Source organism: Littorina saxatilis, linkage group LG14 (assembly GCF_037325665.1).
Source record: "Littorina saxatilis isolate snail1 linkage group LG14, US_GU_Lsax_2.0, whole genome shotgun sequence".
NCBI lineage: Eukaryota > Metazoa > Mollusca > Gastropoda > Littorinimorpha > Littorinidae > Littorina > Littorina saxatilis.
In genome coordinates, this window is record NC_090258.1 from 20,750,891 (window position 1) to 20,776,193 (window position 25,303).

At 40.2% G+C, this 25,303-nt stretch overlaps 1 protein-coding gene and 1 long non-coding RNA gene across 3 annotated transcripts in view; one reads left to right on the plus strand and one right to left on the minus strand.

Annotated features, from left to right (window-relative positions):
* The window catches only part of LOC138947338 (uncharacterized), a 120,209-nt gene extending 108,372 nt beyond the window's left edge, over positions 1 to 11,837 (minus strand). Inside the window, exon 1 of the long non-coding RNA XR_011449622.1 lies at positions 11,553 to 11,837. This is a non-coding gene — a long non-coding RNA (uncharacterized lncRNA). The remainder of the gene's footprint in view (positions 1 to 11,552) is intronic.
* The window catches only part of LOC138947334 (NGFI-A-binding protein homolog), a 37,685-nt gene extending 12,382 nt beyond the window's left edge, over positions 1 to 25,303 (plus strand). Inside the window, exons 5-10 of one of the 2 annotated variants that reach the window (XM_070318793.1) lie at positions 9,154 to 9,276; positions 9,945 to 10,078; positions 12,538 to 12,655; positions 14,203 to 14,411; positions 16,391 to 16,425; positions 25,250 to 25,303. In XM_070318793.1, coding sequence (XP_070174894.1) covers positions 9,154 to 9,276; positions 9,945 to 10,078; positions 12,538 to 12,655; positions 14,203 to 14,411; positions 16,391 to 16,425; positions 25,250 to 25,299 — 669 coding nt within the window. In that variant the 3' untranslated portion in view covers positions 25,300 to 25,303. Of the gene's footprint in view, positions 1 to 9,153; positions 9,277 to 9,944; positions 10,079 to 12,537; positions 12,656 to 14,202; positions 14,412 to 16,390; positions 16,426 to 17,094; positions 18,218 to 25,249 lie in introns of those variants that run through there. The other variant, XM_070318792.1, reaches the window with a different exon arrangement.

Below are 25,303 nucleotides of genomic sequence, written 5' to 3' on the forward strand. Positions count from 1 at the left end.
GGTGATGGCCTGGGTTCTAAGCTTGTCTGTCCATCTGCATGCCTGCCTGTCTGTCTGTCTGTCTGTCTGTCTGTTTGTCTGTGTGTCTGTCTATCTGTCTCCCTTTTTTGTTTCTCTTTCTTTTACACACACACACACACACACACACACACACACACACACACACACACACACACACTCACACACACTCACACACACACACACACACACACACACACACACACACGCACGCACGCGCACTCACACACACACACACACACTCACACACACACACACACTCACACACACACACACACACACACACACACACACACACACACACACACACACACACAAGTGCATTACATGCATGCATTTTGCATTTAAAAAGTACAGAGAGAGAAAAAAACAAAAAAGTATCTAAAAAGAAATCGTAACAGCAACATTACCTCTTCAGACAAACTGTTTGATGATATTCACGATGGCACTGCCAAAACATTTAAGTCCTCTCTGGGGAGAAAAAAATGTTAAGTCTTTATTTTTTATAAACCCTTTGATGATAAAAAAACCCCACCTCTCTTAAACCCTTTAGTTTTTATCATATTTTGTCCTTCACATGGACCTGTACATTTATCACCCACTAGAGACCTGCTCCTTTTGGATGCCCTTTTAGCTTAGATTTTTATCAAGTATTTTGGCCGACTGTTTTAGAATTCACTGTATATTTGTTGCATTGATCCTTTGCAATCATCAGCCTTTTAATACACGATTTTTGGATAAAGCTATGTTGGGGTTTGATTAATTTTGAAAGAGTTGCAGCCCTTTGAAACAGTGAGGCAAGCACACAGCCATTGATCAGTGGAGGCATTTAGTGAGCATTGTACGTGTCACAGTTAATAAGGATCCCCTTTTCTTACGAAAGTATAATCATTAAAGCTCACAATTTCTTTCTGCCATGATCACTTTCCTCCGCTCATCAGTGACAATATTTGACTCATTGAGGACTGGGTGGTCGATTGGTAACGCACTTGCGCTCGGAAGCGAGAGGTTGCGAGTTCGACCCTGGTTCAGGGCGTTAGCAATTTTCTTCCCCCTTTCCTAACCTAGGTGGTGGGTTCAAGTGCTAGTCTTTCGGATGAGACGAAAAACCGAGGTCCCTTCGTGTACACTACATTGGGGTGTGCACGTTAAAGATCCCACGATTGACAAAAGGATCTTTCCTGGCAAAATTGTATAGGCATAGATAAAAATGTCCACCAAAATACCCGTGTGACTTGGAATAATAGGCCGTGAAAAGTAGGATATGCGCCGAAATGGCTGCGATCTGCTGGCCGATGTGAATGCGTGATGTATTGTGTAAAAAAAAATTCCATCTCACACGGCATAAACAAATCCCTGCGCCTTGAATATGTGCGCGATATAAATTGCATAAAAAAAAATTTAAATTAAAAAAATAAAAAATCCCTGCGCTTAGAACTGTACCCTCGGAATACGCGCGATATAAGCCTCATATTGATTGATTGATAGAAGGGGTGGGGGAGGGGGGGGGGCAACTATTCCATAGTCTTTAAAAACCCTAACAGAGTAGTTTCTAGAATTTGTCTAGTTCAAGAAGTCAAAGTCAGACAGAGTCGACCTTTAACTCATTGTATCCCAGGTACGGATAATCCGTACCCACTCATATGGCTCCATCTGACCTGGTACGGATATATATCCGTTCACACAGTCACTTCATTCGCTTCCTGTAACGTCGATCTAACGCCTGCATTCCATCGTGTTCATATAGAGAATACTACATGGCTTGCTGTGTCGTACCAGATTTATACGAGTTGTTTTTTTAAAATATTGAACTGCGAGCGAAAGCAACGAGTGTAAATCTGGTACGAAACAGCAAGCCATGTAGTATTCTGTTTATCCTACATACTATACTTACGTGTATTTTACTGAAAATGTCCTGCAGTCGAGGCAGATAAATTGAAGACGCTTGTTTTGGAACCTCGATCTCTTCTAAAGCCTTGTGCAATCTATTACGTCAAAGCAAAGAAACGTCACTCTGAAAGTGTGGCGTGACGTGTTAGTTCTAAAGCTTCATCAGGGTAATTAGCGAGCGCAATTTTTTTTCTATAATGACGTTTGTCTCGGTGACTTTGGCATCATAAGCAGTGGAAAAACAGGTCCTTGCCAGACTTGCTTGACATGACCTCATTTACATGATATACACACGTGTGATTTGAACGATTATTATCTCACGGGTGTCTCTCTCGCGTATGTAGAATAAACACAGTTACAACACAGTTACTAAAATTCTGAGTGACCTGCTGCAGCACAGCTGGTCTCGGCTAAAATAAAACTTGGTCAACATAGGTGGGGTAGAAAGTGTTAAGAAGTCAAAGTCAGACAGAGTCGACCTTTAAGGGACAGTCTATCACTTGTATGAACAGCAACATATGTGTGCACTTTGCCCAAGGCTAGTGATAAAATGGCTTTCAAAAGTCAATTATCACATGAATCAATAAATTAATAGTGACGACATGTCTCTTGCTGAAGATATGTTTGCAATTTAAAAAGTTGTTAGACTTACAGATTTTTTTATAAATTGACACTTGGAGATAATTATGAGTGATGCAGTTCTTATAGGGAAAACAGAGAGAGAGAGAGAGAGGGGGGGGGAGGAAGAGGAAGAAAAAGATGGAGGAAGAGAGAGAGAGAGAGAGAGAGAGAGAGAGAGAGAGAGGGAGGGAGGGAGGGAGGGAGGGAGGGAGGGAGGGAGGGAGGGAGGGAGGGAGGGAGGGAGGGAGAGAGAGAGAGAGAGAGGAGAGAGAGAGAGAGAGAGGGAGAGAGAGAGAGAGAAGAAGAGAGAGAGAGAAAGAGAAAGATGGAGGAAGAGAGAGAGAGAGAGAGAGAGAGGGGGGAGGGAGAGAGAGAGAGGGGAGAGAGAGAGAGGGGGGGGAGAGAGAGAGGGGGGTGGGGGGGGAGGGAGAGAGAGAGAGGGGGGGGGGAGGGAGAGAGAGAGAGAGAGAGAGAGAGAGAGACAGATCTTTTCAAAACAAAATCTGAAACAGGTTGACTACTTATGGCTCCAGAATCAAGAATCAAAGACAGATGTTTTTTTAATTATTTTTATTATATAACAATCAATCAAACAATTAGAGGGCAAGAGAGAGACGAAGATAGAAATAGAAAGAGAGATGAAATAAGATAAGGTAAGATGATGTTTCATTTACGAGGAAAATGATATTGGCAATTGCTGCTTTTTTACAATCAGCCCTCTCCCGTTAAATAACAATCATTAGCAATTAAGTAAATGGCATTAGGTATGAAGAAATCTACAATACCGCACTACACTATCATAAAGTATCATTAGAGAGAGAGAGAGAGAGAGAGAGAGAGAGAGAGAGAGAGAGAGAGAGAGAGAGAGAGAGAGAGAGAGAGAGAGAGAGAGAGAGAGAGAGAGAGAGAGAGAGAGAGATTATGTCTGAATTAATTGACTGTAGTTACCGGGATATATTTACCTGACGGAACAACTTACCGAACATACATATTATGATGCAGCTATTTTGAAACACTATATATACCTACCTTTTCTGTTTGATATGATATGTTTTCTTCTGTTTTCTGTTTCCTTTTCTCACGAGAGTGGCTTTGCTCAGAGCAATAAGCCATTAAACGCCAGCTGCGCTTTCTTTGTCTTTTACCGCACCACAACTCTATCAGGTACATCAGTATGATAAATGTACAACTTTAAAGATACATACCTTGTGTCAAAGTGATCGAGGGATTGCCTTTGTTTGCCTTTAATGGATTTAAGACTTTCCCAGGTGGCCTAGTGGATAAGACTACCCCCGCGGGTTAGGGGAAAGAATTTACCCGATGCTCCCCAGCATGTCGTAAGAGGCGACTAACGGATTCTGTTTCTCCTTTTACCCTTGTTAAGTGTTTCTTGTATAGAATATAGTCAATGTTTGTAAAGATTTTAGTCAAGCAGTATGTAAGAAATGTTAAGTCCTTTGTACTGGAAACTTGCATTCTCCCAGTAAGGTCATATATTGTACTACGGTGCAAGCCCCTGGAGCAATTTTTTGATTAGTGCTTTTGTGAACAAGAAACAATTAACAAGTGGCTCTATCCCTTCTCCCCCCCTTTCCCCGTCGCGATATAACCTTCGTGGTTGAAAACGACGTAAAACACCAAATAAAGAAAGAAAGAAAGTGGATAAGACACCGGCCTCCCAGGTCAACGTATGTGCAGACCTGCTATAGTACCTTATCCCCCTTTGTGTGTACACGCAAGCACAAGACCAAGTTCACACGGAAAAGATCCTGTAATCCATGTCAGAGTTCGGTGGGTTATAGGTCGAAACACGAAAATTACCCAGCAAGCATCATACAGGTATAAAAACCGTGGGAAACCCCATGAATGAAGAAGATTTTCCCTATTTCAGACCAAGATTTTTGACATTTTCTGTTCATAGCCAGTTTCGTGTCTGACGACCGTCAGTGTTGCTAGACCGGCACGGTTGGCCTAGTGGTAAGGCGTCCGCCCCGTGATCGGGAGGTCGTGGGTTCGAACCCCGGCCGGGTCATACCTAAGACTTTAAAATTGGCAATCTAGTGGCTGCTCCGCCTGGCGTCTGGCATTATGGGGTTAGTGCTAGGACTGGTTGGTCCGGTGTCAGAATAATGTGACTGGGTGAGACATGAAGCCTGTGCTGCGACTTCAGTCTTGTTTGTGTGTGGTGCACGTTATAATTATGTCAAAGCAGCACCGTCCTGATATGGCCCTTTGATCGTGGTCGGCTGGGCGTTAAGCAAAACAAACAAACAAAAGTCTGACGACTGTGTTGCTAATCTGTTTGTTATTGTACTGCTTTGCCTGGGACCTTTGAGTCTGCAGATCTATAAGTTTTTGTCTTCTTGTCAGAAGAATCATTACTCTCGGCTGATGATTAATATGTTTTGTGATTTTTGATAGTAGATGCACCGGAGGCATTAAAACGTGTTGTTAATGTCTTTTTCATGATTCCTGTTCTTTGTATGACAACTCCCTGCGTTGAGTACTCCGTCATTTGGAGGAAAGATAATAGCGCCAGGGATTTTAGCTGCATTAGTGACTACCGTAGTTCTTGCATGGTTAAAATAAATACTTTATGGTGCGAGTTAATTCGTGTAACCTTTTAAGAGTTTGTATCCTACCAGGTTTTTTTAAAAACCATTGAGATGACATTTTTCTCCAACCTTTCAGCAGAGACTATACATCTATCTATGTCTCTGCTTTCAGGTTCTCTTTAGAATCTGTACGTCACGTTTCTTTCAGTTGGATTTCTCTCAACTTGTGTTTATTTGTTAACATTTGTTTGAGGCCTCATGTTTCACTTGTTTGATTGGTGTTTTGTTTTCTTTCTTTTCCGTTGATTATCCTTTCCTTTTAAACAAATAATTAATTTGGTTATTTCATTGTTCTAACATGTTACATCTGGTATTGTTTGATTTTGTGTTGTAGGTTAAGAGAGAGAGAGAGAGAGAGAGAGAGAGAGAGAGAGAGAGAGAGAGAGAGAGAGAGAGAGAGAGAGAGAGAGAGAGAGAGCGCTTGTATGCATGTTTCCATGAGTGTGTATGTGTGTGTGTGTGTCTGTATGTGTGTCTGTGACAGTGTGTGTCAATGTGTATGTGTGTCCATGTGTGTGTCCATGTGTGTGCAAGAGAGAGAGAGACAGAGAGACAGAGATGCATGTATGATATTTTTGGTGTAATTTCAATTTTCTGAAACAGAAGAAAAATTGTCAAGTTTGAAAATTGAGATAATGATTGCTTCCTGTGTGAATTTTACATTTTATTGAATTGGCAATGATTTTTGATCTCTTTTTTAGAACGCCTCTGTAGGAAGAAATTAATTTTCCATAATCACAAAAGTTAACAATTTCATTTTGTCTTTTTGCAAAAGGCAGGCATAGAAATACAGTCCAAAACTATGACACAAACCAAAAACAAACATCAGAACAAAAAAGCATTCTGAATGTAAAGAAGTAAAATGGGAGCTTAATCTAAATGAAAGAGCAAAAATACCATTATAAATGGAAATGCAATTTTTGTAATGTGCTTCTGCAGCAGCTTTTCTTTTCTTTTATTTGCATTCACAGGCATGGTGCCTTGCTCTAATTGCAAATGGCTGAAGACAGAAACCTGATCAGCTTAAAATCATTGAATCAATTTTTTTTATTTTTTTTATCTAAGAACAAAGTATCAGGAAGGAGTCACTTGTCATGCAATATCAGCCAGATAGACTGATGATCTTGTTTCTGCTAATTTTGTATTTTAACTTTTCAATGCTTGAAAAATGAGGAGAGAGAATGTATTATAGTTCAGTGAAATTTTACTTTCAGGATGTTGGAAATCTAAGAAAATCAGGTCTTATAACAGAGGAGGTAACAAAGCTGAGTAATACATTTACAGACCGCATGAAGAGAAAGCCTGAAAAAGCAGGACAAAAAATGAGGTATTAACCATAGATTGGAGGTCGTTAAAGGCGGGTTTCACTGTATCTGTCCCGGGGGTCCCGGTAGCTCAGTTGGTAGAGCACTGGACTTGTGATCGGAAGGTCGCAGGTTCGAATTCGGGCTGGGACGGACACGGGTCAACTTTATGTGAAGACCCAGAGACGGAAGCCATGTCCCACCCCCGTGTCGCCACAATGGCCCGTTAAAGACCTCCGTCGTTCTGCCAGAAGTGCAGATGGCAGATATAACCACCTTAACACGCATACATCAAAAGCCGTGAGGGCGTGAAACTCGAATTATCATATAACCCATATCATGTCCTTAAGAGGCGTAATATTTAGCCTGTAAGCATTCTCTCTTTCTTTTTCTTTTCACTGTATCTGCACAACAGCCAGAGAAGAAGGACTCCAGTAAAGAAATTCTAAGAAGACGAAAATGTCCTTTCAGAATGTTCAATAAGACGCAAGATCAACTACAATGGTACCTGCAATGTGAGGTCCCTCGGAAAAGAGGACACCTTTGAATAAATGTGGACGCATTCTGCAGTCCCTTGGTCTATTGTTTTGAATACAAAAAAACATGTCATGACAGGCCAACCGCAATATAGGGACATTTTTGCCTGGTACCCAGGGTGAGGGTGTCCTTTCATCGCATACACAACCACAACAACAACAACATCAACAGATTTTAAAATTATTTGCTAGATTACAATCGCGCATGGTCCTGATTTCTTTTTTGATTAGCTTTTTACATTTAGTCAAGTTTTGACTAAATGTTTTAACATAGAGGGGGAATCGAGACGAGGGTCATGGTGTATGTGTGTGTGTGTGTGCGTGTGTGTGTGTAGAGCGATTCAGAGTAAACTACTGGAGCGATCTTTATGAAATTTGACATGAGAGTTCCTGGGTATGATATCCCTGGACATTTTTTTCATTTTTTCGATAATTGTCTTTGATGACGTCATATCCGGCTTTTTGTAAAAGTTGAGGCGGCTCTGTCACTCCCTCATTTTTCAATCAAATTGATTGAAATTTTGGCCAAGCAATCTTGGACGAAGGCCGGACTTCGGTATTGCATTTCAGCTTGGTGGCTTAAAAATTAATTAATGACTTTGGTCATTAAAAATCTGAAAATTGTAAAAATAAAATATTGTTTTTATAAAACGATCCAAATTTACGTTCATCTTATTCTTCATCCTTTTCTGATTCCAAAAACATATAAATATGTTCTATTTGGATTAAAAACAAGCTCTGAAAATTAAAAAAATTATGATCAACATTAAATTTCCGAAATCAATTTAAAAACATCTTTCATCTTATTCCTTGTTGGTTCCTGATTCCAAAAACATATAGAGGGCCCCAAAGGGGGGGGGGGGTATCATCACGATCACGGGAAGGGAAATTTTAGCTTTCACGATCACAGTTACCCTGATTTTTGTTTTCACGATCACGAACACCTTGACGAATAGAGGATCATAGAGTGATACAGCTGTGAAAAATGTACTTTGAAAATAAAATGCTTTGCAATAATGCCCATCACAATCACAAAAACAAATGACGATCACGATCACGAGACTTGATTTTTTTTGTCATCACGGATTAGGGGCAAAGTCCCATCACGATCACAGAAATGGAAATTTCGGCAATCACGGTCACAGAAAGGTAAAAAAACGCCAATAACGATCACGATTTTAAACCCTTTGGGGCCCTCCATATAGATATATGTTTGGATTAAAAACACGCTCAGAAAGTTAAAACGAAGAGAGGTACAGTAATTTAAAACGTGCTATGAAGCACAGCGCAACCGCTACCGCGCCAAACAGGCTTGTCACTTTCACTGCCTTTTGCACTAGCGGCGGACTACGTTCAATTTCATTCTGTGAGTTCCACAGCTTGACTAAATGTAGTAATTTCGCCTTACGCGACTTGTTTTGTAATATGTTTGTTTTGCATGCGTGTGATTTGAAACTCCAACAAGTTTCAAGACATCTTAAATTACTATTGGGACATACAAACTCAATTTTTGCACAAAGCACTCTAATTTTAATCATTGTGTCATTTTTTAGCTTTAATTTGTGGGGGTTTTCTCTCAAAGAAAGCTTACATTTCAAATGATGAGAAAATAAAAACAACAACTTCTCATCAGCTTATTAAGTTTCAAAAGAGAATTTAAAGAAAGAATAAAGTATTATTACACTTTCTTCCTGGTACCTGTCTGTCTGTCTGTCTGTCTGTCTGTCTGTCTGTCAGTGATCTCACTTTTCTTGTGTGTGTGTGTGACGTTTACATCGCCGCCACCTCTCTGTCTTTGAGGTAATTGCATTATTGCTTATGTGCAAATCTTTCCTTCCCCGGTCCCCCCCCCCCCCCCCCCCCCATCCCTCCCTGTCCCCTTCCCCCTTTGCCTTTCTCGATCTCTCACTCACTCTCTTACATGTTTCAGAGCATTTGCAATGTTTTTAGTGGTTTACTTTTCATCTCTTCACCCTCCCCCCCCTCCCCCCCTTTCTTTCCACAATGTGTGTGGAGGCTTGGCTTGAATCACAAATAAAATGTTCCACTACGATGTCTTTGGCATTTCTCTTGCAGCTTTAAAAATTTGGAGGCAATTTTCTGAAAAGTCAGTTGCAGAACAAAATGACACTGTTTGTTTAGAATGTTTGTGTGTTTTCTTTTCAACAGATCTTGGTAACAAGCGCGTCAGAATCAATCCCGAACAAGATTGAGGAGCTCCGAAAGTATGCTGCTATCTACGGGAGATTTGATTCAAAGCGAAAGAATGATCGCCCAATGTCCCTCCATGAGGTAGGAGCCATATAAGGACGTTTCGACTGATGCTTTTGGAATAGTGTTTGAAGCCAAAATGTACGAGTAATGCATGAATCATTCAGCATTGCTGTAAAATGAGGAAACGGAGGATTAAGCTTTAACAGTAAATTAATAAGTTGAAGAATATCATTCATAAGGATCACTGATAGTATTTGAAACATGCCAATTAGCTCTTCGTCTTCTTATTTTTTATTAAAAAAAAAAAATTAAAAAAAAGAATACAAGTCTCTTAAGTTGCCTGCATAATTGAACTTAATTTCCTAGAACTATGATGTAATTTTAAGGAATGCCCCAGTGGAAACATGAATTCTTTTTGCCACTTGCATATTTGTCTCTACTTGTAACTAAACTTTGAAGACACCAGTATCCGAGCTATAGGCTGTTTTTGGATTTTATTATAAATTTAAAATTCATGAGTATGTTATAAAAACACACTCTCTAAAACAAACATGCCAGTTAGCTCTTTTTACTATTCTACAAGTCCTTTAAGTGGTTTTTTTTTATTGTTTTTTTTTTAAACAGTGTTGTATTCAAAAATTCATAGATACAATTTATAATTTGCATGTTTAGAAACACCAACAAGTGACCTGAAGTACTGAACTTAATTTTCTCAAACATAACTTTAATTGCTGTTGGTTGTGCAGATTTCTGTGAATGAGGCAGCTGCTCAGCTGTGTTTCCACTGTCCAACCCTGCTCACCAGGCGTGAAGACCTCTTCCCTTTGGCACGACAAGTCGTGCGTGACAGCGGCTACCAGTACTCCAAAGGGCACTCCAGGTACAATGGGCAGAAAAACACGAATGAATAAATAAGCAGTCAAAGAAACACAAGAATACACACAGAAACACACAAACAAACAAAACACAAAGGCAAAATGGCGTAGACGCACAAAGAAACATGTAACATACGTGCATGCATTCATATTCAATCACGCACACACACTCACACGCACGCACACACACACACATACACACACACACACACACACACACACCACGTACACCACACCACACCACTCTGGTCTGAGTCTCATACACACACATATGCATGCATGCATGCACGCATACACACACACACACACACACACACACACACACACACACACACACACACACACACACATCTGTGAAATTCTTTGCACAGAATGTTATAATTTTTCCACAACCAGCAATTAAGCAGCCAAGAAAGAGCAAAAAGTATCACTAATTATTTCCATCACTTCAGCCGTTTTCTATCACTAGATAGTGCAGTAGGTGGCAGGTCACTCTTATACTGTGGAATATCCCCCACTTCAGCCGTTTTCTATCACTAGAGAGTGCAGTAGGTGGCAGGTCACTCTTATACAGTGGATTATCCCCCTTTCAGTACCTCCCAATTTAAGACTCCCTCCATTTTAAGACCATGCTTTTTCAGATTATCTGTTCATAACCTCTGTAAAATTAATTTACCCCCATTTTAAGACTGACAGGACCCTCCCTTTTAAAGGCACAGTAAGCCTCCCGTAAACCATCACTGAGCTCCCCGAGCCTCTACATACAGTACAAGCATAGTACTTCCATTTGAACGCTCACCGAACGGGAACATCCTGGCTGCTTTCTGTCGAGAGTGAGACATTTTCAAAGAATTTGTTTTCGTGGACTATCCGAATGGACTATCAGGCGCCTCGTTTTGGTGCTAGACCTAACTTTTAAAATCTAAATAATAAATTGACAGCTTGTTACACAAACATTCTGAAATCATAAAAGAATTCTTTTTTCATCAAGACAAGATGATAATCAGTACAATTCGAAGTTTTGAAAGTTTGAAAAAAGAAAAGCCCAGAAACGTGCCACACAAAACGTCTTTCTCGTAGCAGACGACGGTTCTGCATAGCGCCAGTTCCTCTGAAGGGTCAACTGCCACCGCTCTTGTTCGTGTGACTTGCAGCCGTTTGTTGCGTTTTAGATTCAGAGGTGCACAATAACGTGCTATTGCAGATAAGCTTACAGCGAATCGCACGGGGGTGGGTATGGTTTACTTTGAGCAGGTCGGTTTCAGTTTTAATAAACAATTCTAGAGAATTGTGTATCTTATATTTGAGTCTTTCGTGTTTTAGACATTGATGCATTTAATAGTTTTAACGAGTTGCCTTTTGTTTTATCATTCTGGTGTTTATCTAGATGTGCTGTGTATCTTATAAGAAGTTCTTAAAAGTTCGAAGTTATTTTAACATATAGGTTTTTTATGGTCTTAACAGTTAAACATGTATTACGTTATCATTAAGATTCATGCTTTGTTAGCACTAAGCAGTTGTTTTAATCAGTCTGGTTTTCTCTTGTTTTCATCTTATGAACATTCTAAATGTTAGACTAACTTATTGTCTTGTACAGAATAACAACTGTGTGAATGGTGCTATACTGAATGAAAGAGTGTGACATGAAGTTCTTGTACATCATTGTAAAGAGTGTGAATGACGTTTTAGTTTAGATGTCAAGCGCTTAGAGCAAGCCTTTTTAACGAAAGTTTTTGATTTAGCGCTATATAAATGTTCTTATTATTATTATTATTATTGACTAAATTGTGAAAAAAAGGAAACTGGATCACACGGGTTCACGATGGCTCAGGGGTAAGATAAACCACTCAAAAATAAATTCTTTGAAAATTGCTCGCTCTTCACGGAGGGCACCTAGGATGTTCTCAAGCGGTGAGTGTTTAAATGAAAGGGTGTTTGTACTGTGTGTAAAAGCCTGACAGTGTCTGTGTGGGGGCCCGGTGGTCAGTTGCGTAGAGCACTGGACTTGTGATCGGAAGGTCGCAGGTTCGAATTCGGGCCGGGACGGACACGGGTCAACTTTATGTGCAGACCCAGAGACGGAAGCCATGTCCCACCCCCGTGTCATCACAATGGCACGTAAAAGACCTTGGTCATTCTGCCATAAGTGCAGGTGGCTGAATACACCTATACACGCACACATCTGGATAGTGCGACTCTGTTGCTGCTAGCTTTCCACTGGGAGGAAGCGACCCTAATTTCCCAACGATGGGGACAATAAAGCAATTACAATGAAAATGAAAATGGAATGAAAAAAAATGAAAAATGAAATGAAATGAAATGATGGTTTACGGGAGGCTGACTGTGCCTTTAAGATCTGATTTTCCCAGATTTTTTTAGGTCTTTAAAAGGGGGATTCCACTGTATTTCCAATTCAGAGAGAGACGTTTTTCCTCACTGTAACCAAAGCTGTGGGGTATTTCAGGGCAGCGGAGGTTGTGTTGTCGGCCAAGAAGGGGCGGCTGGACCCCATCTTCCAGAGGCACTTTGACACCAACTTCAGGGGCATCAAACAGGAGTTTGACAAGGACGGCACCGCAGAGGTTAGTTTCCAAAAGACGCAAAGTATTGAAGAAAAGAAAAGAAAAAGAAAAAAGACAGAACCAATCTCAAATTTGTATTTTAATTGTTCATCGGGAGACATGCAGACAAAGTGAGAGAACTTGTATGGGACTCTATTACATTTATTCCCATTTTGATGTCTAATTCCTTATCTTTGTTTCACTTTTGGACCTCAGAGATTTTACTTTGGAAGAGAAGGTCAAGAAAAGATGTCTTGTTTTGTTTAGTCAGAGTTGTATATCTTTAATTGTTACAATTTACTCGTTCTTTCTTTGAGGGGGGGGGGGGGGGGGGAGGGGGAGGGGGGAGTAGCTCTTTCTGACCTCAGAGATTTTACTTTGGAAGAGAAGGTCAAGAAAAGATGTCTTGTTTTGTTTAGTCAGAGTTGTATATCTTTAATTGTTACAATTTACTCGTTCTTTCTTTGAGGGGGGGAGGGGGGGGGGGAGTAGCCCTTCTCGTAGTGGCACGTACTGGCTTAAAACCAGTTTGTCGCAATCAGTGTGGGTTCGACCCCCATGTTTGGCAAGGGATTTATTTCTCAGAGTCAACTTTGTGCAGACTCTCCTCGGTGCACACATGCACATTATAAAGATCTTAAGTTTACAGCGAAAGTCTTGGGCTTGGAAACATATTGCATTCAGGAAAGAAGAAAAAAAGAAAAGTTAGGTAGCTGCACCGTACTGAATGGCAGCTCGCTATCCTCAGTGATAAAACAGCGTTAAATTTCATGAGGGTAAGCTCACAAGACTACATGATACCTTATCCTTCTTCGTCTGCCTCTTCTTTGTTCATGGGCTGAAACTCGCAAGTATACACTCTCGTACCGGCACGGTTGGCCTAGTGGTAAGGCGTCCGCCCCGTGATCGGGAGGTCGTGGGTTCGAACCCCGGCCGGGTCATACCTAAGACTTTAAAATTGGCAATCTAGTGGCTGCTCCGCCTGGCGTCTGGCATTATGGGGTTAGTGCTAGGACTGGTTGGTCCGGTGTCAGAATAATGTGACTGGGTGAGACATGAAGCTTGTGCTGCAACTTCTGTCTTGTGTGTGGCACACGTTATATATCAAAGCAACACCGCCCTGATATGGCTCTTCGTGGTCGGCTGGGCGTTAAGCAAACAAGCAAACAAAAAAATCGTTTTTGGCACAAGTTGGTTTTGCGTATATATGACCGGTTTTACCTCACCGTTCCGGCAGCCGTACGCCGATTTTGGGGAAATACCTTCTCCTTATTCTTCTCCTTATTCTCATCCTTATTCTTATCCTCATACTTATCCTTATTCATATCCTTAATCTTATCCTTATCTGTATCCATATTCTTATTCATATCCTTATCTGTATCCTTATTCATATCCTTATCTGTATCCTTATTCTTATCCTTATTCATATCCTTATCTATATCCTTATTCTTATCCTTATTCATATCCTTATCTGTATCCTTATTCTTATCCTTATTCATATCCTTATTCATATCCTTATTCATATCCTTATCTGTATCCTTAATCTTATCCTTATCCTCATCCTCCAGGAGCGAATGAGTGCGGTGGCACAAGAGCTGGCGGCCATCCGACAGCACCAGGAGCAGGTGAAGGCGGAGCTAGTGACGGCCACGGAGGAGCAGGATGTGCAGCAGACACAGAAGCTGCAGTCAGAGCTGGCCTCCCTAACCTCGCAGCAGCTGCAGGTGCTGCAGGAACACACCGACCTGCTGGGCACACCGCGCACCAAATTCAGCAGGTGGGTGTAAACAGATAATACGTTATTTGTACTTTTAGACCAAAATATGACATTTTGCACAGATTGAGACAGTCACTATACCTCTCAGACCGCACTAGTGGTCGAGGTGAATAATGACGGTCGAGATCTGTGTAAAATGTCATGTTTTAGTCAAAAATACAAATAAAATTTATGTATCGATCGATTCTGGTTAGAATTCCTTTTAGATTTTATGATTGAACGCACACAAACATGTACTATTTTGTAGTCTCGGCCGGCTGCCTAAATATGAATTGCAGTTTTATAGATATAGTTTTGCATAGGTGTCAACCTATACGGTTTGGCCGTATTGCTGTACGGGAAAAATGCATTTTTTACCCAATACGGTGTATAGGAAAATCTATACGGGCAAAAGAAGAATATACGGTGAAAAGAAAAAATTACAGCAAAGTTAAAATGAATGATAACAATGGAGATTGAGAGACAACGATCGACGCTTTCATGCAGACGACTCTCAAACGTTGTCATTGCGCATACTCAGACTCTTTTTCCACTTGACTTCCTATAAATCACTTCCGGTTTCCGGTACATTCTATCAAGCGTCGATCAACAAGCATGGCATCGCAAAGTTATCCTCCAGCTAAAAAGCTGAAAACTACATCGCAAAGTGGATCCGGACGACATCTTAAAGAGTGGGAGAGCCCAATTTTTAACAACGGTGCATACGCTGGATGGATTAAATCTTCATCAGAAGGCCCAGACTACTCGTTTTGTGTCCCATGCAGGAAACATGTGAAAGTGCGTGCCTCTGGATTTTACGACCTGAAGAGCCATTTTTCAACACGTGGGCACAATACAATTTTATAAGGTCTTGAGCTGTCTAATAAGGTTTTGGAAGGCCTCATATAAGGGCAACACCAATGATAGGTTGACACCTATGGTTTTGTCGGCCGCTCACATCAAAGAAGGGAAATCCAGTGTTCAATCGATACATTAAGGCATGAATGAAACCATACATGCAAAAAGGCTGGATGCAGGGATTTTAACAAAAAATAAAAAATTGCGGTTGTGGAAAACAATTTGATAATATTCAAATGTTAATTATGCGTAACTAGTGACCCCAAAACATAGAGTGAAATGGCCTGCAATCCCCCACAGAGTCCATCATCACCAGCAAGGTTTTATTGACCTCTCTGCTCCACGTACCTTGGTCACATGCCTTTCTGATGTTGTAAATGTTTAGGTTTCCTTCATGCAAAAGTCAAGCATGGCAACTCCCAGAAGATGTGATATTCTCAGAGTGATAGCGTACAAATTGCTCTGCAGCCAGTTTAATTGTGTACACAGGTAGTATCACGTTAGCACAAACGACAAAAGCTTGGCTTCTTCTTCAAGCTCTTTATTCAAGACGATCATACATGGGGTGTCGATGTCCGTTGACAACTGCATCAAGTGCGCATGTGCAAAAGTACAATTATGTACTTCCTATCAGATGATGTACATCATTAGATACATCATCGAATGATCCATATCGTCACAGGTAGTATCAGGCAGTCTCAGTTGATCTGTGATTTTCAGAAGTGCTTAGTGTAAAATTCAGTGAAACCCCCCATTTTGAAACTTTAAAAAATCTGATAAACTCAGCTGGGGCTTTCAGGGACATTTTCAGACTCTATAAACAGAAAATCTCAAAATGCAACTGGTCTTAAAAAGGGGGTAGGTCTCAAATCTGAGGGTCTTAAGAGGGTGTCTTGCAAATGATAAAGATGCTCGTACGTGGCTATGTTGCAAGCCAGAAAGCAAGCAATTTGATGAGCCTTTTGGCACAAAATAGTTTCAAGCAGAGTTTTCATATTCCATGTGCACCCATGTAAAAAATAAATTAGAGAGATACATCATTTTATAGAAAATCTGCTAAATGATTCATTATTTTTCTGGAAGCTTACCTGGTACTGCTTTCCTTTCTTTGTTGTCATGAAAATATTTTGCTCTTGTTTCAGATCAAAGCAAAGTAACGGCGATGATAACGGAAGAGGTGAGTTTGTGCTTTTGCGTTATCTCCCCTTCCTGACATACTGTGCAACATTTTAAGCTCAGCTTATTGTATGCATGTGTGTACATCCAAAGATGGTGTTATGATTGGTGTAAATGATGGCTGATACAAGAACAAATACAACTGTGAAGAAAATTGTTTGAATCGGCATTCAGTTCAAAAATATGCAGAGAAAGGGAACTGTACTAATGTTACAAACGTAAGTTGATAAATGTGGACAGAATGCACAAAAGTTAATTTAAAAATAGTATTTGGCACAGGATTTTTTCAGTGTTAAATTCCCACGAGATAAATGGTCATGTTATTATTTTCATCCTGCAGCCTACTGCTAACAGCAGTGAATGACATACGGAAACTTATCAAACCATTAATATAAACGTGAAGAAAATAAAAATCAGAAATGTAGACGTCACATAGTAGAGGCTTAAAGGCAGAGATGGCACGGAAAAGCTTTCCACTTTTTTGTTCAAGGTCCTCGATAGAAAACCTCATAAAAATAGTTTTTTTGTCCTTTAAAGTAATATTTGAAGGACTTCTGGGTCAGAATTGATTTTTTGGGACTTTTTAGGGTAAAGCATGTAGTTATTGGGACACATTCTCCAGAAAATAGAAGAAAATGTGTTTCTCACTCTCTCTTCCACGGTTCATCAGCAGACACAAGTGGCACGTCTTCCCCAGTGTCGGACAGAGAGAACCTGGCAAGCCTGGCCTCAGCGACCTTTGACTCTATCTACGCCGCCATTCGCAGCAACAAAGGCACGCTCTTCGACGAAGGTCTGCGCATCGCTCAGCAGTACGGCATGAACGATTTCGCCTTCGAGTTGCAGCAGCTCCAGTCCCAGAGGCAAGGAGAAGGCACAGAAAACGGCGGCGAAAACGTCGCCAAGGTTCTGGAGCAGCCGTTCGAGCTGAAAGAAGTGAAGCCCGGCTTCGACAGCGGCATTGGAGACGACAGTTTGGACGGTGAGGTCATCGGGGCCACGGAAATCACCTCCAGCAAGGGGGCTAACTGTGAGGGCAGTGTGCAATCGGTGAAGCGTTCGGTGGAGAACGGAGTTCAGACTGTTGACGCTGGGACGCTGGTCAACAACACGCAGTTCAAGGGGGATGATAAACCTGACCTGAAGAGGAAGGGAGACAATTTAGACTTGCTGCCCACCAGGCCGCCTTCCCGGCGAAGTCGATCGAGTCAGAGCGGGGGTGTAGTGTGATAACGATTCTCTTGGTGCTTCTTTGGAGGATTTAGTCATGTACAGTGACTGTGAATATGGACTTTTTTTGTTTTTTTCTAAAATTCCATCTTCATAATATCTTGTGACTTCAGTCCTTGTATTTTGTGTCGCCGATTTGGTCTTCATCCAAAAACTGTTATTACAGCTGATTATTTTGTGTGTGTTTTTTCGATTTTGAAACTTTTTTCTTGATGAAATATATGTCATATTTTCTATTTTGTCCTTTTTCAAAGAAAATTATCATGTTCATTTCAGATGAAACTTTAAACTTGTACCACTGCACAACGTATGTCAGCAGTGACAAAAAGGTTCAAGTGTAATGTAAACACAGGACAGTTTGAAGAACGCTAATATATCTTGATGCTTTTGTTTTTGTTTTAGTTTTGAAACAGAACATTAAGAGGAAATGCAATTTCTAAATGCAAAGTGTGACCGACTCGTGACCCGCTTTGTGATTGTTTCTATCAAGGTTACGCGCAGTGCCCAATATGTTGTGGTTGGGAGTAATTTTGTCTGCACATAATTATGGGGTTGGTTGTGATTGGGTGGGGGGGGGGGGGGGGGGGGGGGCGGAGGGAGGGTGGGGGTGGGGTGAAGGCAAGGTTTGGGTGGAGGAAGAAAATGTTGACACATTGGTATTGTGGTTATTGAAAAATAGTCCTCGATTTTATATATATATTTTTTTTTATAAAACGCGGGGTTTTGGTCATAGATGTAAACAGCACTGCTTGTAAAGGGTCTATGAAGTCTTTCTCATGTGTGTCAGTTTTTTTCTCTCTCCCAAATATGTGGATGTTCATCTTACGTCAACCACCCCCCCCCCTCCCCCTCCCCACCCCCCCCTGTCTCATCTGTTAAGCGGTGTGTTAACCTCATTTCACATGTTGCTCAACTGTTCTGTTCTATTCCTGACCTACCTTGCACACACAATGATTTACCTTTGGTAAGAGAAAAAGTACTCGCTGACAATATATTTCAGCCTACTTTTTTGTCCAATAATATTTATTTTTTACCAATTATGCTGTGAAATGTGTACACCTAGGCATAGGTGATGAAGCTGCATGAACATTTTGCCCTAGGTTGGATGTTGGTATTATTTTCTTCGGCAATTACATTTGCTGAAGAAAATGAATCCTCACAACATCCCCGATGCGTTGTATTTGACACTTAATTGGGCCAAAATATATGGGTTGAAACTTGCATGATATCTTGTAAATGAAATTATAGTGGAGTTTCAGAAGGGAAAGCAATGTTTTGCTTGAACGACTTAGACCAGCTTGGAGATATATAAAGCTCTTAGAGATGAATTGACAGTCTTGTGTAGGTTCTCCATAGGTAACGGAAAGTAATTATGATTCACATTTAAAACTTGTCAGTGTTAATACTCTCTACTTCTAGAATTCCATTTTCCTCTGATTCATGAAAAAAACATGCGGTATTCAGACAAAAAGGAAGTGCAATTTGTTTGATATTCATTTTGGTTTGCTTGCTTAACTTGGCACTGCAATGTCAGTTTTTGTTGTTGTTGAGTAAACCAAAAACTTCCTGAGCTTGACAGTATCCCTTTAAGTTCAAAAGATCAGAGTAGCAACCTTGTGTAATCTTCAAAATCCAATGAGAGAAAATTACTTACAATTGTACATTAGTTTGATTGTGTGCACACGTGTGTGTGTGACATGTGTGTTTGTGTGTTTGTTTTTATGTACAGGGTGACCCCCAAAAAAAAGTACCCAAACAAAACGTCATAAATTGAACAAAAATAAAGCTATTTTCATAAAATTTATTTACACACACAAGTAGCCTCTGCATGATTTGCACAGAAAATTTTAGCGTTCTAGCTTGTCTTTCAGGAAAGTTATGCTCATTCTACAGAACATGCTCCAAATGGCCTCTGCGCTGCTGCAGGCAAAGCTAACTTGAACTCGCCGCGCAAAGTTATCAATCACCCGCACACACTCCTGTTGCGAGATTCCGCGAATGGTTATTGTGATGGCTCTCTTGAGTTCTGTGATTGTCTGTGGGTTGTTCCTGTAGTCGTTGTCTTTCAGGAACCCCCAAAGATAGAAATCTGAGAGATTTAAATCCGAGGGAGGCCATTTGGAGCATGTTCTGTAGAATGAGCATAACTTTCCTGAAAGACAAGCTAGAACGCTACAATTTTCTGTGCAAATCATGCAGAGGCTACTTGTGTGTGTAAATAAATTTTATGAAGATTGCTTTATTTTTGTTCAATTTATGACGTTTTGTTTGGGTACTCTTTTTTTTGGGTCACCCTGTATTATCCTGTATACATACGTGAGAGAGACACTCGTGAGATAATAATCGTTCAAATCACACGTGTGTATATCATGTAAATGAGGTCATGTCAAGCAAGTCTGGCAGGGACCTGTTTTTTCCACTGCTTATGATGCCAAAGTCACCAAGACAAAATTCATTATAGAAAATAAAATTGCGCTCGCTAATTACCCTCGATGAATTTTTAGAACTAACACGTCACGCTTTCAGAGTGACGTTTCTTTACTTTGACGTAATAGATTGCACGAGGTTTTAGAAGAGATCGAGGTTCCAAAACAAGCGTCTTCAATTTAGCTGCCTCGACTACAGGGCATTTTCAGTAAAATACACGTAAGTACAGTATGTAGGATAAACAGAATACTACATATGGCTTGCTGTTTCGTACCAGATTTACACTCGTTGCTTTTTTAAATAGTGAACAGCTCGCTTTCGCTCGCAGTTCAATATTTCAAAAAAAAAACTCGTGTAAATCTGGTACGACACAGCAAGCCATGTAGTATTCTCTATGTATAATAATTATGGGGAGTAGGGGTGTTTCTGATTGAGTCGAAGGAAGAACCTAGAACTTCTGTATCCAACATACGGGAGAATAGAAAACAAAAATGGAAATATATAACTCTGTTGAGGTTTGGGAAAGCAGCCCGACATTTAACAGGGGTAACTTCACAGGACTTTATAAAATGGTATCATCCTTTATTCCTTACTATAGGCTGTGGAAGAGATCAGGCAAACACAGGTAATGCAGGTGATAATTATGGGGAATAATGTAGTGTCACAGTGAAAAATGTCAACCTCTGATCTTGCCGCCCGGTTACCTTCACCACACAATACAACTTTTCCACAGAGCAGACAAATCTTGACAGAGCTATGTGTGTGTGTGTGTGTGTGTGTGTGTGTGTGTGTGTGTGTGTGTGTGTGTGTGTGTGTGTGTGTGTGTGTGTGTGTGTGTGTGTGTGTGTGTGTGTGTGTGTGTGTGTGTGTGTGTGTGTGTGTGTGTGTGTGTGTGTGTGTGTGTGTGTGTGTGTGTGTGCGTGCGTGCGTGCGTGCGTGCGTGCGTGCGTGCGTGCGTGCGTGCGTGCGTGCGTGCGTGCGTGCGTGCGTGCGTGCGTGCGTGCGTGCGTGCGTGCGTGTGTGCGTGCATGCGTGTGTGCGTGCGTGTGTGCGTGCGTGTGCGCCTGCACGTGCATTTGCATGTGTTTGTGGGGGTATATGAGAGAGTGAGAGAAAGACGGGAGAGAGAAACTGATTTGACGGATTGATCTTAATACATACAGATAGAGGTTTTATGCACAGCCTAGTTTTAATATATATCTGTGTGTGTGTGTGTGTGTGTGTGTGCGCATGTGTGTGTGTGTGTGTGTGTGTGTGTGTGCGCATGTTTGTGTGTGTGTGTGTGTGTGCATTCTTGCATGTGCAAAAGTGTATCATGTGATTATGTGCATATTTGTTTTCAGGAAATAACTGTACTTTTAGGCTTCATTTCTGATGAACATGCCGAGTGCTTGGTAATTCAAAGGTTTTAGCTAAATTCATTCTTCGATCAGACTACTGATTGTTTAACACAATGTTCATGCATAATCTATCATCATTTTTCTTTTGTCATTTTGTAGTGATCTAGTGTAGAATTAATGTCTGAAAAACATGATAATGTTGGTTAAGCTCCATTTTCCTTGTCAATGTTAAATTTGTGTTGCTTTGTATCCTGCTACTATTTACTCTGTGTTTCTTTTGACAATCTTGTAAATAGCTATGTATGTGTAATATGAGCAAATTGATTCGATTTGTTTGGTTTAAAAACTAATTTCTGTTTTTTTTCTCATCTGTGTTGTTTTTTGTTTTCGAGTGCACACATTCTTGCATGTGTGCATCTGTGCCTGTGTGTGATATGAGGGCAAAGATGAAACCAGAATGCAATAGAATCCTGACAGCACAAGTGAACACTATTGTGGGCAATTTTCCACTCTCTTGTGATGCTATGTGGACAACTTAATTCTTCACACTGAAAAGCGCTGGTATAGATGTTCAAACTTGACCATAGTACCATTGACGTATGAGTGTAAATGAAGTAAAAGAGAGAATCAGATGATAATGTGGGATTTGTATGGGAGTCCGAATGTGGGATTTGTATGGGAGTCAGTTATGTGATTTTTGATGGAAAAGTGTTGTTTCCCTTGAAGAAAAACAGATCTGGTTATTTCCCTTGAAAAACAGTGAAAGGGTAATTTCCCTTGAAGTATTTGTTCTGCAAGCTTATATGTCTGCTGGTGGATATGCTAGTACTAAGTTATATTTCTCCTCCCATGATATGTTGTATTATGTGTTGCCCTATTAATTTATCCACTACCCCCCGCGGGTTAGGGGGAAGAATTTACCCGATGCTCCCCAGTAAGAGGCGATTAACGGATTCTGTTTCTCCTTTTACCCTTGTTAAGTGTTTCTTGTATAGAATATAGTCAATGTTTGTAAAGATTTTAGTCAAGCAGTATGTAAGAAATGTTAAGTCCTTTGTACTGGAAACTTGCATTCTCCCAGTAAGGTCATATATTGTACTACGTTGCAAGCCCCTGGAGCAATTTTTTGATTAGTGCTTTTGTGAACAAGAAACAATTAACAAGTGGCTCTATCCCATCTCCCCCCTTTCCCCGTCGCGATATAACCTCTGTGGTTGAAAACGACGTTAAACACCAAATAAAGAAAGAAAGAATTTATCCACTCTTGTTCACATTCCATTATGCATGCATGTGTCTGATACTTTTTGCTCCGACAGAAGTTGAACACTCACTGTCTTCAGAAACTGGAATACTGTAGTTATTTTTGTGTTAAAGAAACAGATTATGGACAAATATTTATTGTTGTGTTTGCATCAACATTGATTCTAGCGATGGACACTGGTGAAGTAAGGTGACATTTGTGCATGATTTCTAGTGCAGGTACATGTTAATTAATGTGATGATGCCCAGATAATAAATCTTTGTTTTATTGCTGACAGTTCGAAAATTACGAATACGAAAAAAGTTTTCTGCTAGGACCTGATTTTGGTTGTTATTTATTGAACAAGGGTCCTTTTCATCAAAACAGCTTTGGCAGTTCCAGAAGATTTCATTGTCTGTTTGTTTATTACCCCCATGTTTGTCATTGAAGCATTTAATACACACTTTACACTGTTGTGCCTTGGTCCCCAAGCCTTTCTCTTTGTGCTCCTCCCTTCCCTGTCATGTTATGTCTCATGTATAAAACTCCTTGTTTCAACACTGTAGCTAATGTCTGTGAGTTTTTTTTTAATTGTTGTTGTTGCAGTTCTGAGATGAAATTCATCCAATGATTTAATTCATGAATATATTTGAGCATGCAGTATCATGTACTCCCTAATGGTTGGAGAGAATTTTTTTTTAGAAAGGGTTAACGCCAGAATAGTTATATTATTTGCCAGTGTGGGTTAAGGGTGGAGATTTTTCTGATCTCCCAGGTCAACTCATGTGCAGACCTGCCAGTGGCTTATCCCCCTTCGTGTGTACACGCAAGCACAAGACCAAGTGCGCACGGAAAAGATCCTGTAATCCATGTCAGAGTTATAGGTGGGTTATAGAAACCCAAAAATACCCAGCATGTCTCCCCAGAAAGCGGCGTATGGCTGCCCGAATGGCGGGGTAAAAACAGTCTAGTCATACACGGAAAAACCCACTTGTTTAAAAACATGAGCGAACGTGGGAGTTTCAGCTCATGAGCAAAGAAGAAAAAGAAGTCTATCTTGTATTAAGCCTGCTCGGTTCATAAAGAAAGGTTCATTTAGTCACAGTGAAAAACGAAGAGTACTGTCTTCGTGATCTTCCTACTTATATCATAGAAGTTCTGAAGTCTCATACCATTTTTGCACCTTAACAGAAAGGGAATAAAAACGAGAGAGAGAGAGAGAGAGAGAGAGAGAGAGAGAGAGAGAGAGAGAGAGAGAGAGAGAGAGAGATCTTGAACAGGAGACCCTTAAAATGGAGGCATTCGTATGGACATGAACTGGAGGCGCTTAAAATGGAGGCATTAGTACAGACTTCCAAAAGACAGCAAGTTATCAATGAAAACAACATGTTCAAAGAGAGGAAATCTAAAAGTGGATGGTATTGTAAATAAGTGTATCATTTTCACTGTACTCTTTTTCAGTGTGTTGCACATAATTACAAGTATACATGTACCACATCTTACTGAACCGGTCTTTTCCATTTTAAGCCACTTTTGTGACATTTTTTTCTCTACGCAGTGAATTCGTATGTTTGTTTTAATTAAACCTTAAATTGCAGCCTTATTCATTAATGTAAAATTATGCTGTAACGGACTTTGTTTTGTTTTGAATAAATTTGAATGTTTGCTTTCTGAACTTGAGACTTTCCATGTGGCTTATGTCAAGGGAGATCTTAATGGTGCTGTCTGTGCCTTTTCAGAGCTGTGGAAATTTGCGAATTGTTTTGTTGAAATGATATTTGTCAAAGCTAAACTGCTCGAAGAAAAGATTTGTTGGTTCACAATCCAGGAGGAGATCGCTGTGTGATTTATGTTTATTTCTACTGTAGATTAGAAATAATTCATCTTCTGATTCATAATTTTAATTCAGAATTTTGATGATCACTTCTTGCAACAACAACAACAACAACAACAAAAACAACTACAACAACTACAACTACAACAACAATTAACATCTTGGAGTTGATAACTATATAGCAGTTCTGGGGTATAATTCTTTAAAACCAGCAGTAAATGTGTCAGAACTGTTTTGGTCAGTATCAGCTATCAGTTATGATTGAGAAATGTTTTAGTTCGAGATTAAACTTACATAATCATTAATGTTATTTTCCTTGAGGAGATTATGTAATCATATAGGGACAGAAGTTAGTTTAATATGCTCACGAAAAAAAGGTGTTTTTTTACCAAAAAGCAGACACTTTTTTTGTTTCTGAGATGTTGAACTAAACCTTCTTTGATCCTTGAACTATTATGCTACACTGGTCAGACTCTAATAAAGTGTATTGTTTTGTATTTAAATGTCAAAGAATTGAACAGATTTGATGTTTGTTAAGGTGGGCAAAGTCTGTGAAAAAGGCTCACAGATTTCCGCCTCTCAATCTCGGTTTTTTCAATATCTATGGTGCTCCAGTTCTCTTGCTATGTGATCGTCATACCATTGATGACTGTATGCTATGTGGTCATGATTATTTCTTCTGTTTCTCTGTTTCACAATTTCTCTTCTCAGTGAGACATATTCTTTTCTCATGTGTTTGTTTGTTTCCTGACAGGAAACTGGTCGCTCTGCACCGTGCTACTGTCAATAAAAAAGCAGCTATGATTAA